Source organism: Arachis hypogaea, chromosome 13, assembly GCF_003086295.3.
Source record: "Arachis hypogaea cultivar Tifrunner chromosome 13, arahy.Tifrunner.gnm2.J5K5, whole genome shotgun sequence".
Classification (NCBI taxonomy): Eukaryota; Viridiplantae; Streptophyta; class Magnoliopsida; order Fabales; family Fabaceae; genus Arachis; species Arachis hypogaea.
Genome location: NC_092048.1, coordinates 7,513,087 through 7,532,627, shown reverse-complemented (window position 1 = coordinate 7,532,627; position 19,541 = coordinate 7,513,087). Strand labels below are relative to the sequence as shown.

Below are 19,541 nucleotides of genomic sequence, written 5' to 3'. Positions count from 1 at the left end.
CAATGAGAGAATGACATATAGCACATTTTAGTTGTAAAATTAGTAAAGAGAAGAAAAGAATTTCTTAATTTTAAAGGGAAGAATTTGATTCTAATTACAATAAAAAAAAAGTGATAAGTGACATATTTTACTTATAAAATTAGAGATATATAATAGATTAAAATAAGATATCATCCAATTATTATTATTATGTTTTGCACCTGAATGATAGAGTTATTAGCATAGCTATTGTCTCCCATGCCAGGGTTCATGTGGAGGACTACTTGCTGTCTATCCATTCCTCTTCTTCGATGTTATGGAATAATTAATAATGTGATCAAATAAAGGACAATTTAGTGAATTTACACAATTAAATGAAACACAAGTTAATATATTATCTATCTAAATATAATAAATGAAAAATGATTATATTCGGATTCTGTTTTTATTTAGGATTCCGCTAGAGTGACAATGGTGAATCGAACTCTTGACCTTTTGGATCTAATGCTTTAATACCATGTCATGATACCACTCATCCTAAAAATTTTAGCTGATGGAAAAAAGGTAACACTAATAATTATATCTCTAATACTGCATAAACTTCTATTGTATATATTGTACAAATATTTCATTGGCTCCTCATACTTTTCCTTTTATTTTATATAAACCGTTACAAAATGTAAGATTTTATATGAAATATGATAAAAGAAACAAAAATATTGTTACAAACAATTTAATAGTACGATCTCTAAAAAATCACTTTATTATTATTATTATTATTATTATTATTATTATTATTATTATTATTATTAAGATAAAATAATAAAAAAAACACTGAAATAGATAAAGTAAAAATGATAATGGGACGATAGATTTTCGTACTATCTGTTATTTTGTCTCATCCTACATTAACACACAAGTAAATTAATCATAAATTTTAAAAAAATTACGTCTTTTAAGTTTTATCTGTTATACTTTTATCCTATAAATATATATCGATAATAAACATAACATTTGAACTAGAATAATATTCTTTTTATGTCTAAAAAAAATGAAAGATTTGTGAAAGAATAAGAGAAAAAATAAAAAAAAAAGGGAAAAGAAAAGATAAATCAAAAGAAAAAAAAAAAAAGAAAAGAAAAAGGAAGAAGGAGGAAAGCACCTGAATAAAGAAAAATAGAAATGATCCAATGTAAATATTAAGCTGCTCACTTGTGCACTGCTTTGCTTGTGTTATAAATTGTGATCTGATGAATGAAAATAAGCCAACTAGCCTCTATCCATTTATAGATTATATTGTTGCACGTTTTTTAATTGTATATAGACTTTTCCATATATGAAGCAAATTTTCATTTTCCCTACATTAATTTAACGGCGACCACTTAAAGTTTTGTATTTCCTTAAAGTTGCTTTCGTGGCAACATTATTAGTGTATGTGACACATGTTTGGCATAGCGGTGGCAATGGGTAGGATATGATAGGATTTTGATCGAACTTTAATTCTATTTGTCAGTTAAGATTTTTATATAAATTCAATCCTATCCTATTGGATTGACAATATTCCAACCCTAACTCTAACTGATCTTAATTCACAAGTATCCGATCTTACTTGTAGGTTGCCAAAAAGATGCAACATTATTATATAATTTAATGATAATTTAAAATAAAATTGACTTTTATGTTAAAAAAAAATATATTAAATTATTAATTAATTACCTTTTCTTAGTGACTAAAGGACTTTTGTATTTAGGGAGAGGTTTTTGATTCAACATCCACTTGAAATATATTTTTATATAAATAAATAATATATACATATATATGGTGCGAGTTGGTCAAGTAAGATTGAGACTAAATCCGCACCCTATTTGACCTAGGAGTGGCAATATGTACCCTACCCGTGGGTACCCAACCCGACCCCACCCGGTCGGGTAGGGTTGCCAACCCGATCCTCAGCGGATAGGGTAGGGTGCGGGTAGGGTTTTCGTGTCGGTCGGGTAGGGTGCGGGTTGAGTCTCAACTCTACCCGACCAACCCGCACCCTAAATATGTATATGTTATATACTTATATAAAAATATATTTTAAGTGGATGTTGAACTAAAGACTTCTCACTAAATACAAAAGATCCTTAGTCATTAAAAGAAGATCATTAATTAATAATTTAATAAACTTTTTTTTACATAAAAGTCAGTTCTATTTTAAATTATCATCAAGTTATATAATAACGTTGCATTTTTTTTGTAACCCGCGAGTAGGGTCGAGTACCCGCAGGTTAAGAGCGGGTAGGGTTAGGGTAGGGTAGAGTTGAGTTTATATAAAAATATCAACCCGCGGGTAGGGTTAGGGTTAACTCCAAATCCTACCCTACCCTACCCATTGCCACCCCTAATCTGACCCACACGAGAACCCTACCCGCACCATACCTTATCCGTTGTGAATCGGATTGGCAATCCTATCCGACCGAATTAGGTACCCAAATATGGTGCATGTTGTCACCCCTAGTTTGACGTATATAATGGCACTTTTTATTTTTAGTGTTGTGGTTCAAAACTTCAAGTTAGGGGGTACATATAGATCGGGTGAAGTCGGATTCGTCTTGATCTGGACTCGATCCTAAATAATGATCGGGTCTATTTTTGAGACCCTTACTTAGTCTTAGACCCGGTAAAATCACATTACTTTCGGATAACACTAAAACCGAGTCTAGACTCTAGACCGATAAAGTTTGAGTATTGATAAACTTTATGTCAAAAAATTATGATGTATTTATTTATAAAGGCGAAAAAAATATATTTATTACTGTGAAGTTGATATCCATATTTTAAACTTGAATTTCTTCATAAATTTTAATTTTATGCTTCTTTGATTTATTTTCTAATTCATCAAGTGTGATTAAAAACAAAACAATAAATTTATAATTAATATAACATAATATTAAAATTAATTTAAAATATATATACCCTTTTTAGGCTCTTTAGGGTGTATATGGGCCACGTTTGTTTTGACCTGAATCCGATCTTAAATAATGATCGGATTTATTTTTAAGATTTTCACCCGACCCTAAATCCAATGAAATCACACCAAATTAATTATTAAAGTATCCAATTCCAAATCGAGTCTCCAGGCCAAACTAGATCATGTACACCCCTTATTTCAAGTAGTACTTTTCAATAAAGTAGATACCTATATATATATATATATATATATATATATATATATATATATATATATATATATATTTTTTTTTTTCCTGAATACCACAAATCTGACTTCAAATTTGTGGTTTATAATTTTTTTTTTTTACAAAATTGACCTACCAAATTATTTTTTACTTAAAAAAACTTTTATCTCATATAAATTTGACGCTCAAATTTTTTCATGATACCAAATTAAACCTTAAATTTTATTTCTAATACAAAATTGAGCTTTGGATTTGTGTATTCAAATTGTATCATTAATAGTGACCAATAATAACATGATCATTTCTATTTTTTTACAAAATCATTTCTAGATTAATATCACTATTATTTCTAATTTAACAACACTACAATTTAAATTTCATTTTTAATTAATTATAACACTATCATTTATAATCTAATATAATTTTTTTAAATTAAATAAAAATTAATGCACTAACTTTTTCATTGATGTATCCAACAGCATGGACAACCCCGTTTTATCTGTAAAAACCAAGGTTTTGAAAATCGGACTAGATCGGCCGGTCGAATCGGTTCAATTGAGAACCGATAATATTAGCGATTCGGTTCTCCTTCTATAATCGTTCGGGAGAAAATTGGTAGAAAATTGTCGAACCGGTCAAGAACCGGTCGGTTGAGCCGGACCGGTAACTGGCCGGTTCCCCTAAAACGACGACGTTTTTTAACTTGTTTTTTAAGAGAAAAAAAAATCCGATCCACTCGTGAACCCCACCCCCCCTTTCCCATTCATTCATCTCAATCCAATCTCCATCTCGCCAAACCCTAGCCCTCTGAAGCAAAGGAACCTCGAACCCTAGCCCTTCATCGTCGCCGCCGTCCTCAGCACCGCTGCTTCTTCTTCTTCCTCGCTTCTTCCTCAAACCTAGGTGAGTGCTCCTCGTCTTCATCTTCTCTGAACTTCTTCTTCAATTTTTGTTCCATATTTCTTCAATTCTTCTAGGGTCTTGGCTTGAAGTTTAGTTCTTCAATTCTTCTTCTTCGGTCTTCGGTCTTCGTTCTTCGGTCTTCTTTGTATGTATGGTTCTGATTGCTGTGGAAATTTGTATGTATGGATTGGTTGCTAATGCTGGAAAGTGAAAACTGACTCTGTTATGTCATTTGTATCAACCAGAGTCCAGAACACCTAATATTGCTGTTTTAGTGTTTTGCTGTTTTGTAACTGTTACTCTGTTTTAGTCCAGAACACCTAATATGCTGAAAACTTATTCTGTTATGTAACTATTACTCTGTTTTAGTGTTTTGTTGTTTTGTTAATGCTGAAAACTTACTCTTGCAATATTGTTGAATGCTGTAGGCAGAATTTAGATATGGTTTTGTTAATTTCATATCTGTTTTTAAATGTGTTGTGGCTCCTGCTTTAGGTTAAGAACATGGTTGAAATTTAGATATGGTTTTGTTATTAGAATGAATGGTTGAAATTGTTGGTTAAATCATTGATTTCGTGTTGTTGAAATTGTTGATTAAAATGGATTTGTTATGCTGCTGTTGCCTTTTTTAATTTTTAAGTATGATGTTTCTGAAATTTTGGTGAAATAGTTATTGATTTCAAGGTTTAGAGTGATTATTTGTTGCTGGTATTTAACTTTTGTTGCTGCTGCTTTTTTCTTTCTGGCTCTGTTAAGTTGCTTCATTCAAACTTGTGCATTGGCCTGTTCATCTTCACTTGCAATAACAAAAAGCTTCTCATTTGATGATCCATTAACTATCTCATTTTCTGATACCATTCCTTTTGTTATGGCTTTAGCTGAAGAAATTGGAGGGACTGGATGAGGAGACATTGATGCCTCAGAAGACACCACCACCATCAACATATCCTTGTTACTTGAAGGTTTTTTTAGTATAATAGTTGAAATCACAATCATAATTACATAATATGTTTAAATAATTATCCCAAAAAAAAAGAGAAACTCACAAGAACATCTTGAAGTTTTGATGATTGATAAATCTTTATGTTGACATTTAATATTTGATATTTCTTTGTACTATTTAACTTGAGTTTGAGTTCGTATATTAATAAGATTATATGAATTTGATTGATGACATTTAATGTAGTTTTTTAAATTTAAAAATTATTTCAATATTTATATTATACTATAATTATATTTTAGGCTGTTTATTTATAATTTATTTATTATTTTATTTTAAAATAATTTTTTTGATTGAACCATCGGTTAGACCGATTGAACCAGTAAATTAGTGAATCAGTAATTAGAACGATTTGATGACCGGTCCAGTTTTTCAAACCTCGGTAAAAACGATCTACTTCGTCGATGCTCTAACTTTCATGTGATAATTGCGCAAATTATTTCTCTAAAATTCTGAAGAGAGAATTGAAAATAATAGATCGTTAAGGTAAGGCAAATTACGCCTCCAACTAATTCGTTGTTGGTTCTCACAAACTACCCTCCTCTTATAGTGCTAATTCATTGTTAGGTACAACAAACACTAATTTATTGAGAAAAGCTCTACGTTCATGTAATTTTTTCATCCAAACTATTTAAGTAATTTCAATCAGACGCGCCTCTCCAACCCCTTTACACGTTTGTTATACACCGCCTCGTAAACCTTTTTCAACGTAAACTTTGTTCTCTTCTCGCGTTTTCGTTCTTCTTCTTCTTCTCTGTTCGCGTTCTTCTTTTTCTTCTTCTTCAACCTAATAAAATTCGTCGTTCTCCTCTGTTCGCGTTTTTCTTCTCTGTTTGCATTTTTCATTATTGATCTGCATTGAATTCAACGTAATAAGCTCCGTCGTTCTTTTTCTTCTTCAATCTACACTTCTGAATGGAAACAATGAATGATTCAACTTCAAATCAGTTGAATGGGGTTATTACGTTCAGACAGTTAGGAAATGATTGCTGCATGCTATCACAATAATCTTAAACATTGAATAAAGTAAAAGGAGGCCACCGAACAGAACAACATTCATTTGGTGAATCAAAATCACAAAGGCCACCGAACCGAACAATGTTCATGTGGTGAAGCCTATAACGCGAGCAGAGAAGAAGAAGAAGAAGAAAGAAAACGCGATAAAACCTATAATGCAAGAAGAAGAAGTAACATTTTTTCATAATGAGCGTGAAGTAACGAAGGGTTTCGAGCACGTGTTTTCACTTTTCACTCGTCATTAATGCGCGTGTGACTCTATTTGAGATTGGATCAACTTGATTATATGATTACATGGATGTGTAGCGCGCCCCTAATTTATTTTATAATTATATTAGATGTCCACTAAAATTAATCACTAAATACATATATTAATTAAAATATGATTTTTAATTTAGTGCCTTTTGTAATCCATGCCAACTCAAGCGTTGAAATCCTTGTAGTTGTAAGTACATGTAATTTTTCGCTATAGGAATGACAAACTCAAAAACTTAGAAATTCAAAATAAGAGAATTACAATAACTTTGTGTCTCCAATTTTCTTTTTATAATTTTTTTAAGGCCAAATAACTCCTCAATTATTTTGTTACATAATTCAAGAAGACAAATAAGAATGAACGAAAAAAGAGTACATGTTATTGTACTCCTTTAAACATTCTTTATCAACGACATTACTAGTGTAGGAAATTCTAATATGTCGACCTCCATAATTAATTGGACAATCTTATTCTTATATCTCCGAAAAAGTTCGTCCATGACTTCTTCTCCAAATTGTGCTTTCAAAACAGGTTCTAATGGAGCTCTAACGAATTTAGTTATAGCCTCTGCCTTCATATTGAGATCAAGTTTATTGTTGTTATCAACAACATCTTCATTTATGTTGGCACCCCAATCCAATGCGACAGATTCCAACCTTTGAAGAGTGAAAGATCCTTCATCCTCAATTACTTCTTTAGCTTCCTCTATTGTTGGGTCATACAATGGTAAATCAAAGGACTCCACTTTTATCTCTTCAATCAAATTCTACAACTCCATTACAATACGTTATTACAGTGCAGATTTTGAACTCTACTAGATATATATAACAACTATCTACAAACCAAAATATTATAGTGACAATTATTAGACAAACTTCAAACACGAATTGTAAAGAGCAAAATTAGTAGTTTGAATAATATCAAGGACTAGTAATTTTAGTTTATATTATCCATCATTTTTAGTTAGCAATCTAAAATTGAATAAATGATCATTTGTACGCATGAAAGATGAAAATGCTGACATATGTATCCACACTACGAAACTAAATTTGTACCCATGCAAGATGCCATCCGTGTGACAAAAGTACCCTGAGGATTGGAGTGCCACGTAGGGTACTTTTGTCACACGGAGGACATCTTACATGGGTACAAGTTTAATTTCGATATATAGTGTGGATACATATGGTCATTTATTCTCTAAAATTTTTAGCTCAATAGTCTAATTTTATATTTTTAACCTACACTTTAAAATATTATTGTCTAACTATTGGCTAATATATATACTTTGGATAAACTACTAAAAATGTCTTCAATTTTCGAATATGTTAAAAAAAATATCCTCCACTTTATTAACAACAAAAATGTCTCCAATCCATTTTAAAATGCGCTAAAAATACCAACGTAAAATATGTATTCTCAAAAAGTGCTTTAGAGATTGAATTTTGATACAGTTTTTGATATTTTTATTCTTAAAATTTGAAGATTTTTTATAATTTATTTCAATTAATAGCTAAGAAAAAATAAAAAATTTAGAAATTAAATTTTTATCTAATTTTTTTATATATTTTTTAAATAGTTATCTAAATATTTCTATAAAATTTTAGACTAAATACATAAGTAACTTAAAATATAAAAATTATTTGTCAATTATAAAAAAAATATTATTTTTAATTAATTTTATCATATTTTTTAATATTTTAAAAATATTTTTATTGTTATTAAAAATAAAGTATATTTTTGTCAATGTTTTAAAAATCAGGTGCGGTTTTGATGATTTACCCTATAATATATATATATATATATATATATATATATATATATATATATATATATATATATATATATATATATTAGACAAACACATAGTCATAGGTTATATTCAATGTACCTCTGAGACCATGTCATTGAGTGTTGTGCCAAGTAGGCTCCAAGAGGTTCTGATTTCACGAGTTTTGTCTCTTCCAATTAGAGTCAGAACCATCCCACCTCCAGGCACCAATTCTTGTGAACGTAATTTGAGAAATAGTTTAAAGTCCTTTTGGAATTGTTCACCATATGCTTTGTGCATTGCTGGAGAACTTGTTCTTGTTAAATGTATATTTTCCTTATTACCCAAGTCCTTTGGAGCCTGTTCAAAAACATAAATATATGAGTATATATATATTTACATGCCATGCGGTTTATGTCGAATAAAATTTTAAAGGCTTACTTACTCTATTTCTTCTTATAATTTTACAAAAAGATTAATTAGATGTTTACTTAGTTACTTGATATCTTTCAAAACGAACGCAATAATTCTAGAATATTTACTTTCATAACATTATACAATTATCCTAAATCAAATACAAAAAATGTGTATATTTCAAGAATATTTTGTAAAAAAAAAAAAAAAGAAAAACAGTTAACGTACAAAATCTAATTAAAATTTTTTACTTGATATATAGATTCAATTACGAATTTTTTTAACTTTTGTAAAGATCTAAATGAAATTTTACTGAAATTATAAAGGTTGACAAAATAATTATGTTAATTTAAAATTTAGTGATTTTCAATTCAGTATTATTCCTCAATTTATAGAAACATATATAACATTAAATATTCTAGGATAAATATTTAATTAGGAGTGTAAGTATGCAACCAAATACAAATAAAAGAAATAAAATAAAATAGAATTTACAAAATTTCTAGAGAGATAAAACTATGTTTGGAAACAAAACTTTTTAATTGAAGTGCTATATATTTTACATATTATATACTATTTTGGTTGTAAATAATATGGATTACGTGTTTGTTTGGGCGCCATTATTTTGATAAAAAAAATATTTTTTAATAAAAAAAGATCTTTTTTTATTTTTTAGCGTGTTTGGCAAATTTCTAATAATAAAAATGAAAGTACTAGAAAAATAAAAAAAAAACATCTTTTTTGAGAAGTTGTAATTTATATATTTTTTTAAAGATCTTTTTCTCTTAAAAAAAGATATTTTTTATGTAATAAATAAAGAAAAAAATATTTTTATATTGTTATACCCAAACATAATTAATAGATAAAAAGATCTTTTTATATAAGATATCCAAATATAAAATTACTTTTACTTTTCGATAAAATCTTTTAAAAAAAGATAACTCTAAAAAAATTTTTTTTTTAAAAACTCAGCCAAACAATTAGTGCATATGTTCTTACCTGAGAAAGCCAATGAAGACTAAAAGAAGAATGAACAAAGTGTAAGGAACCGTTGGGAAATAGCCTCTTGTAGAATGTCCCTGGAGTTGCATTAATAAAACATGGACCCAATTTGTGTCCCTTCTTTTCTTCTAGGCTTTCCAAGAATTGAGGGAGTGATTTAAATATGCTATTGAAATCATTCCCAAATAGATCATTCAAGAGGAATTGAAAAACCGGTGGTTCGAGATTCAAGTTAGAAGTAGTAGTATCAACAATGTCGATGACATTAGATACCAATTGAAGAGCATTTGGTCCTGAAGAACAACCTAAGTCAGCCACCTTAAAACAATGAATAGGAACAATAGTATATAACCTCATGATACTCTCTTCTACTATGGCTTTTGTCTCCCTCATCACCTTGTTCTGTTAAAATGATATTGATATATAAGAATGTTAATATCTACCATTGTCAATCATGAATGGGCATAAGCAAATTTAATTTGGGAGAATAAAGAGAATATTATGATGATGTTGTGTACCTGAATGATAGAGTTATGAGCATAGCTATTATCTCCCATGCCGGGGTTCATGTGGAGGACCACTTGCTGTCTATCCATTCCTCCTCTTCCTAACTCTTTGTCTTCTTTGATGTTGTGGAATGACAATATGATCAAATTAAAGCATTTCTTGTCTTTAAATACATTATTTATTCTCTATTGTTAGAAATTGAAATTGGGCGGACTCATAATATAAAGAAATTATAACATGAATAATTAAATTTTCCACCGCTTTGAATTTGTGCATCGTATTTTTTTATTTTGCAAAAGAATTATTATAGGAACAATTAGAGTGCTACGAAATATAACATTAATCATTAAAAATCCTATTAGTTAGTTAGAGAAATATAACAATTAGAGTATTACGAAATATAACAAGAGAGTCTGCTAATAGTTAGTTAGAGAAAACTGATTAGAGTAGTTAGATATTTATGCTAATTAACAGTTAGTCAGCTGTGTATAAATATAGGTAGATCAGTTATGTAAATGTGTGATTCATCATTTAATACAAGTTCACATTTTCACTCCTTCTTCTCTCTGGTTTTTATCCCCTGCATTCTTTTTCCGTTCTCATGTGCAACCTTCAACATGGTGCGGTGAGCAACTGAAGAGAGAGTAGCTTGATCTTCGATTCACGAGCATCAATCGTGGTTGGAGAGAGATGATGGATCTAGGTTCCTCATCAAGACTGATTTCTCTTAGTTCAAGTTCTCTTCGAGCGTTCTGATTTTTTTTTCCAAGATTCTTCGATTTTCGATCTCATCTCTTTCTGCAATTTCTTCTTCGATCTCCAATTTCACCTTCTCCTACAACTTCTTCTCCTCTTTCAAACTCACACCGCAGAGCTTGATGAGAGCCTAATTACTTCCTAGTTCGACAAGTCATATCAAAGCGATTAGGTATTCCGATCAACGAGATTGAAAGAGGAAGGTTCAGATCTGTGCATCAGATCCACAATTTCCGTCATTATGAGCTCCGATTCAAGTTCTAGTGGAGTGCAATTTCCCGCCATGGACGCAACTCAGTTTGCTGCATTTTTTAATCAGATCGCCGCGATCCAATCGCACATCAGCAAAAGCGCGAATCCGAGCTAGGATCCTACAAATCCGTACTTCATTCTCCCTTCTGAGAGTCCAGGTATACCTCTCACTTCTGTTGTTCTGACTGGATCGAACTATGGAGCCTGGAGTAGAGCTATGCTGTTAGCTCTCAAATTGAAAAATAAGCTAAAATTCATAGATGGTAGTATTGAGAAACCGGATAGCTCAGATCCATTGTTTGAGGCGTGGGAGTAGGGGTGGCAGTGGGGCGGGTAGGGGCGGGTTTTTACCCTACCCGACCCCGCCCCGCCGTCTCATCACTCAAGTACTACCCGCCCCGCCACAACCCACGGGTAGTAAATTGCAGTACCCGAACCCGCCCCTGCGGGTACCCGCCCCACCCCTACCCGCCCCTATAAAAATTAAATATTTTAATTTTTACATATTCATATCTAAATTAAGACAAAAACTTAAAATTCATAGATAAATTAAAATACAAACATAAAAATTCATACAATGTCATTAGCTCAAATAACTTGAAATAAAAAAAAAGTGTTAGATCACTACAAATTTAACACCATAATAAAGAAATTATAATATTAGATATAAAAAAATCTTCAACCCTTATTCTTGATCACTTTCAACATCTTCATCGTCATTAAAAGTTTGCAAATCAAGATTTAAACCTGAAAATCAAAAAATATAACAATTAACAAATTAAAATCATATCTTAATAAAGATCAGAATGCATAAATGAAAAATCAGAATACATAACAAGTTCTGCCACTTATTTTATGCAGATATTGGATGCTATTAAATCAACTGTTGGCTACTGATGAGGTTAATCACAATCTTTCAACCATCTATGTGATCTTGAATTCAGGTGATCATCATAATGATCATGTTTGGGACGAAATGGATTTGTATAATGCATTGCAGACTATGGAAATTTGGAGATTAAGTTAATCATAGCTTCTCCAAATGTAAAACATTTTTAAAAAATAATAATAATAAGAAATAATAAATGAAACTTGAAAATCAATAACCATACATTCACATATTAGGCCCATCCTTGTAGTTCTATATATAATAGGATTGTAACACATGAAATATTTAGATGAGAATATGAGAATACATGCTAAGCCAATTGAATTAAATTAGATAACCATAAATAAACTTTTTTTATTTGTATATGTCTATATCTTATTTCCTGTTTCTTGATTTCATCATAATTCAGAACACTGTTGCACATTATGGATTCTCCACAGAAACTGAAATTGCTTGATTGGAAATTGAAAATACAAGACATTGGGGGCGGAAAAACATCAAGCTAAGTTCAGATCTGAAGTGAAGTGAAGTTCATTTCATATACCAGATATAGTAAATAAGCAGAATGAAAACATTTGTCCTCTTCAAGTACAAAGTTGACTTTAAAATAGAACTAAAACTCTAGAAGATTAAATATTGAACTAACTTGTCAATTTCGGAGGAATTTAGAGAAAGTGAGAGAGATGGTAGGTAGTGTGAAACCTGTTCAGGAGCAGGGAACTTTAGAGTGGAGTCAAAAGGCTTCTCATCTTGAGAAACCTTAAAAGACATCAAGTGTGGAACAGCAGAGACTTTGCTTGAGAAAAGCCACTGAGCAATAGAGCCCTTGGTGAAGCCTACAATACAAATTAGAGACTCAATTTCCCACTCAACACTCAGATCATAGAGTTTCACAACTTGGAATCTATTAATTACCCTATGTCTACCTACTTGTTTATTAGAAATACCTAATCAACAAATTGGCATTACTAATTTTTGTAATAATAAAAAAATTCAGAACACTTCCGCACATTACTAATTCTGCTAATTTCAAATGCCCAATTCTCTCCATAATTAGAACACCTTGGGCATATTCCCTTTCATAAACCAAATCACTCTAATCTTGAAGGGTCCATTCAGTACTCAATGACAATTACAAAATCAGATTAAAATCAAAATTCAAAATGCATAAAAATGATAAATCAAAACTAAACATGCAATTCTTATCAGTCAAAAATATTGTTATCAAAACTAAATATGCACTTCTCATCAATCAAAACAACTTTAATTTTTCAAATCTAGTAGAGCATGCCTGTGGGATGGCAAATCTGCAAAGACAGAGGGGCTCAAAGACTTACCGGTGGTTAGAAACAGAGAAAAAGGGCTTCGGTGACAGGCTCACATGCAACAGCGACGGACAAGCTCACAGCGACGGTGACCAAGCGATGAATCTGTGGAAGAACAAGAGAAGAACTTAGATCTCACAACGATGGAGAGACAGAGAGCACGAGAGAGAGAGAGAGAGAGAGAGAGAGAGAGAGAGAGAGAGAGAGAGGAACTTACGGAGCTGTGCGAGTTGAGCAGCGAGGGCGAGGAGTTGCGCGACTGAGCAGCGAGGGCGGGGAGTTGTGCGGCTGAGCAGCGACGGGCCGACAGCAGACGGGAGGTGAGCAGCGACAGCAAGGAGCAGTGGGACTAAGTGGTGACGCCAAGAAATTGCGACGACGGCAAGGAGCTGCGAAGCGACGGCGCAATGGCGGAGAGGAGATGAGAGGCTGAGCTGAAGAGCAAAGAGCTAGGGATTTGGGGACTTGGGGTCTCAGGTCTGATCTCTGATGGTTGGTGGATTGGAGGCAAACCCTAATATATATATATATATATATATATATATATATATATATATATATATATATATATATATATATATATATTAAGTACTCCGGGGCGGGTAGGGGCGGGTTTACCCTGACCCCGACCCCGCCCCGCCCCGATCAAAACCCGCCCCGCCCTCGGGTCGGGTTTAAACCCGCCCCGAGCGGGTGGGGGCGGGTCGGGTACCTGCGGGTTCGGGTACTCCTGCCACCCCTACGTGGGAGAGGTGCAACACATATGTCGTTGGTTGGATTAACCTCTCACTAAGCCCGGATATCTACCAAAGTGTCTTGTGGAACAATTTAGCCTATAAGATATGGGATGAGCTAAAGCACAGATATTATCAGGGGGACAAATTTCGAGTGGCTGAATTATATGAGGAAGTGTATGCACTCAGACAAGGAGACATGAATGTGACGAATTACTATACCAAGCTCAAGTCAATTTGGGAAGAAATCGACAATTTCAGAATCTTGCCACAATGTAACTGTGATAAAAGGTGTTCGTGTGCCTTATCTATAATTAGGAAGCAAAGAGAGGAAGATAAGGTGACAAAGTTTCTTCGAGGTTTAAATGAACAACACTCCACTGTTCGATCACAGATAATGCTCATGGATAGCTTACCAAATCTGAATGCGGTCTTTGCTATGATCACGCAGCAAGAACGGCAGTTTCTCAGTCCTGACTCTACCTCGGACATTAAGGTTTTGGCTAGCTCTGCTCATCCCTTGAACACTACGTCGCCTTCACTAGGTAGAGGGAGAGAGAGAGGCAGAGGAGGTAGATTTCAGCTTGGGAGAGGACAAGGTGGCAGAAGTAGGCTGCAGTGCACTTTTTGCAACAAGACTGGACATAGTGTTGATACCTGTTACAAGAAACACGGGTTCCCCCCAAACTTTAGACAACAATATGAATACTTTAACTCTCAAAACACTGCCACACCAGTCCTCAATTGCATGTCAGCAAATGCAGGTACTGAGGGTATTAATGATGAGCTCGGTACCAGTCAAGGCCAATTGGGAGTGAGTGAAATCACAGGGGCTGGATTCACTCCAGATCAAAGGGAAGTCCTACTAGCTCTACTTAGCAAGCAAGAGATCAAGCACATCCATAGTGTCAGCCAGATTACAACACAACCTCAACCATCACCTCATCAAGGTAGAATGGTTCATCTTTTGCATTTCAATTCTCACATATAGGCTCTAGATGTATGCATTCAAAAGCATAAACCCTGGGTAATAGACACTGGTGCCACGGACCATGTCTCATTAACATCAAAGATTTCAAAGATTTTCGAAAAATTGATCCAATAATTGTTAGATTACCCAATGGTGCCCACACCACCAGCTGCATCATGGGCACAATTGTGTTTTCTGGCACATTATTTCTCGCAAATGCATTATACATCCCTTCATTCAATTTTAAACTATTCTCAGTCTCAAAACTGACATTATCATTGCATTGAAAAATGAGTTTTACTGATGAAATGTGTGAGATACAGGATCGACACACTTTGAAGATGATTGGTGCAGCTAGAAATATTGATGGTCTATACATTTTGCACCACGAGGTTCAAGGACCAACACATGCATCAGACATTACTGCACTCATCCCTCATACATCTCAGAAAAATTTGTGGCATGATAGACTAGGACATCCATCTAATAATAGGTTAGCAACACTGAAACAACAGTTTGAATTTGTAGATTGTTCAATAAGCAAGGAGCCGTGTAATTCTTGTCATCTTGGCAAGCAAAAGCGGTTAGCATTTCCTCATAGTGTTTCTGTTGCTGAAAATGTACTTGAGTTGATTCATTTGGATATTTGGGGCCCGATCTCCATTCCTTCATTTTCTGGTCACAAATATTTTTTGTCAGTTGTAGATGATAAATCTAGATTTACATGGATTTTTCTTATGAAAACCAAGGCTGAAACAGCTCAATTGGTGAAGAATTTTATTAATTTTGTCAAAACTCAGTTCAATACAATGGTGAAAATAATCAGGTCTGATAATGGTGCTGAATTTTCAATACCTTCATTTTATAACAATTTTGGAATTTTGCACCAACGATCTTGTGTTGAGACACCACAGCAAAATAGAATCGTTGAGCGAAAGCATCAACACATTCTGACTGTGGCTCGCACCATTATGATTCATTCTCACCTGCCCAAAATCTTTTGGAGCTATGGTGTTGAACATGCGGTCTATTTGATTAATAGGTTGCCCTCACCATTCTTGACCAACCGAACACCCTATTAGGTTTTATACAATGCTCTACCGAATCTACTTCATCTTCGGGTGTTTGGTTGTCTTGCTTATGCTAATACTATTACGCGTAACAGAACCAAACTTGATCTAAGAGCACGGAAATGTCTGCATCTTGGATTCAGGGAGGGTGTTAAGGGCTATCTGTTATTTGACTTACAAACCAAAGCATTCTTCACTTCTAGAGATGTTCAATTTTATGAAGATTTGTTTCTATACTCTGAGGTTGAGGCTCAAAATGAAAATGCTAAGACTCAATCTGAAAATACTAACACCAATTTTACAAATGAAAAATTTTCAGCTGACCAATTGTATATCACAAATCCAAACAATAATGCACATACACTCAATCAGGATCACATGATTCAGAATCATATTCAACATTCATCCCCTATGCATTCTAGTATTCATTTAGATAGTCTAGACAAAGATAACATCTCACCTTCAATGCCCCATGATAGTCCCATGCATCATTTGGAAGCTTTTGACAATCCTGACCATACATCACACACAAATGTAGACACAAGTCCTAGATTAGATACACAGGTGCATGATTCACCTAGTCTCCCTACTCGTGTTATGCTGAGAAGATCCACAAGAATTTCAAAACCACCAGCTTACTTGAAAGATTACAAATGTATGACAGCCATCAATGAAAATTCAAAAACCATGCGAAACCTTCAAAGATAGCCTATCTCAGATTTTTTATCCTATCATTCTATTTTTCCCATGCATCTTGCATACTCATTAGCTATTTAAAACATCGAGCCTAAGCGCTATGAAGAGGTGATATCTCAAGCTTGCTAGCAAGAAGCTATTAAGGCTGAGCTGATTGCTCTGGATGAAAATAAAACATGGAAGTTGACCTCACTCCCACCTGGCAAGAAGGCAATAGGATGTAAGTGGGTATTCAAGGTCAAGTATCATCCGGATGGTAGTGTGGAACGTCATAAAGCTCGCCTCGTTGAAAAGGGATTCACGCAGGTTCCTGGAGTTGATTACAAGGATACCTTTAGCCTAGTTGTTAAATTGGGAACATTGCGAGTGGTTTTGGCTCTTGCTGCTGTGAAAGGCTGGCACTTGAAACAAATTGATGTTAACACTGCGTTTCTGCATAGTGACTTGGATGAAGAAGTATACATGAAGGTGCCAGAAGGACTTCATGCAGAGCCAAGGCAAGTGTGCAAACTTGAGAAGTCACTGTATGGATTAAAACAAGCTAGTAGACAATGGAATTCAAAACTCAAATCTGTTCTTGTGGAGCTGGGTTTCAAGCAGTGCAAACCAGATTATAGTTTGTTCACAAAATCAACTCCAAAAGGATTTACAGCAGTCTTAGTTTATGTTGATGATTTGGTTTTGGCAGGTGATGATCTTAGTGAGATTGAGAATGTGAAAAAGATACTTGATGATAGATTTCGGATCAAAGATATTGGGGACCTCAAATATTTTCTTGGCTTAGAAGTGGCTAGGTCACAGAAAGGAATTGCTTTGTATCAACAAAAATATGTGCTGGATTTGCTTAAAGAAACAGGTTTTGAGGGATGCAAGCCTGCCCCAACACCAATGGATTATGGTGCAAAGCTTAGTAAGAGTGATGGGGAGCTGCTGTCTGATTTCACTCCATACCGAAGAATCATTAGGAAGTTGCTCTATCTTTCGAACACTAGGCCGGATATAAGTTTCGCCATAGGAAAGTTGAGTCAATTTTTGGATTGTCCTACCACAGAGCATTTGCGAGCTGCTCATCGAATATTGAGGTACGTGAAAGGATCCCCAGCTGCTGGCCTTTTCTTCTCAGCCAAATCAGACTTGAATCTCACAGGCTTCTCAGATTCGGACTGGGCAGGGTGTCCTGACTCCAGGAGGTCGATCTCAGCCTATTGCTTTTACCTTGAATCATCTCTTGTTAGTTGGAAGAGCAAGAAGCAACTCACAGTCGCTGCTTCCTCCTCCGAAGCAGAATATAGGGCGTTGGCGCTTGCAACTAGGGAGGTCCAATAGTTGAGTTATGTTCTTCAGGAACTTGGCGCACCACTTCAAATGGCAATGAACATTTACTGTGATAGCAAGTCTGCTGTGTATATAGCCACTAATCCACCAGTCTTCCATGAGCGGACAAAACATATCGAAGCGGATTGCCACATTGTCCGCGACAAACTACAAGAAGGCGTGATTACTCTGCTACCTATCTCTACACATGAGCAGGTTGCAGACATTTTGACTAAGCCACTAGCACCTTTCCATTACATCCATAGTAAGCTTGGGGTCAGCACTCCAAACATAAAAGAGGGTGTTACTTAACAAGAGAGTCTGCTGATAGTTAGTTAGAAAAAACTGATTAGAGTAGTTAGATATTTATGCTAATCAGTAGTTAACCAGCTATGTATAAATATAGGTAGATCAGTTATGTAAATGTGTGATTCATCATTTAATACAAGTTCACATTTCTACTCCTTTTTCTCTCTGATTTTTATCCCCTGCATTTTCTTTTTCGTTCTCATGTGCAACCTTCAACAATAAATCCGTGTTAAATATTAGATCGGTATAAAAAAAATACCCAAAACTTTTCTTTAACATCAATTAACAATTTTGTTTAATAAGACTAATAAATACACTCAATGGTATTCGGCGTAGAGGACATGAATCATAGTTTAAGTATAAACAACAAATAACAAAGACAACCAGTTACAAGAAATGTTATGAAATTTTTTGAGCTCTAACACGTTTCATTTTGTTTCAAAGAAAAAATTAAAATTACACACCAAATAATTAAAAAAAAAATAGAATTCAATAACGATTTTAAATTAAATTCAAAAATAAAAGAATAAGTAGCACGATAATGAAATATACAAGTCAATGCCTACATGTGGTAAGCCAACCATCGGCCACATACAATACAATGATATTATTTGGAAATATAATAAATTGAATAACATATTTAAATTCATCACCAATTGAATTTTATAGTTAGGAGTGCCATAGCATATCTTCAGCATTCAGACGCTTTTAGTATATTTTGAAGTAATACTCATGGTTGGACTTATAGTGTTTATGAGTCGGGTGAAATTAGATTTGTTTTGATTTAGATTCGATCTTAAATATATATCGAGTCTAATTTTTAGATTATAATTCGATACTAGATTCAATAAAATATAAATATTTTTGGACCACAATTATATTAGGTTTAAATTGGATCTTTTAAATTTTAACAATGATTTATAAAGAAACTTATTTATATAGAAACTTATTTATGATGCACTAAACTTGTTATCGAAAAGTTGATATCCATATTTGAATTTGAATCTGTTCATAAATTCTAATTTGATAATTCTTTGATATATTTTCTAATTTAACAAGTCTGATTAAAAATAAAATAATAAATTTATAATTAATATAACATAATATTAAAATTAATTTAAAACATATATATATTTTTTAGTTCTCTTAAGGTGTTCATGGGTCAAGTGAAGTTAAATTTGTCTTAATTCGAATTTAATTT

At 33.3% G+C, this 19,541-nt stretch overlaps 1 protein-coding gene across 1 annotated transcript; it reads right to left on the bottom strand.

Moving 5' to 3' along the window:
• Positions 1 to 6,553: 6,553 nt before the first annotated feature.
• Positions 6,554 to 10,262, bottom strand: LOC112736904 (S-adenosyl-L-methionine:benzoic acid/salicylic acid carboxyl methyltransferase 1). Its single transcript, XM_025786575.3, has 4 exons — positions 10,037 to 10,262; positions 9,516 to 9,920; positions 8,223 to 8,462; positions 6,554 to 7,100 (listed from the first exon to the last, which is right to left on the bottom strand). The coding sequence occupies exons 1-4, from the start codon at positions 10,112 to 10,114 to the stop codon at positions 6,726 to 6,728; spliced, it is 1,098 nt and encodes a 365-aa protein (XP_025642360.1). The 5' UTR covers positions 10,115 to 10,262; the 3' UTR covers positions 6,554 to 6,725.
• Between the last annotated feature and the right edge of the window lie 9,279 nt (positions 10,263 to 19,541).

Bases quoted from the DNA above. Each gene is read 5' to 3' on its own strand.
- LOC112736904 (XM_025786575.3), bottom strand. From the start codon at position 10,114: ATGGATAGACAGCAAGTGGTCCTCCACATGAACCCCGGCATGGGAGAT. The intron at 9,921-10,036 runs GTACACAACATC...TCATTTTAACAG, and splicing joins CTCATAACTCTATCATTCAG to AACAAGGTGATGAGGGAGAC. The intron at 7,101-8,222 runs GTACATTGAATA...ATGGAGTTGTAG, and splicing joins TCAATGACATGGTCTCAGAG to AATTTGATTGAAGAGATAAA.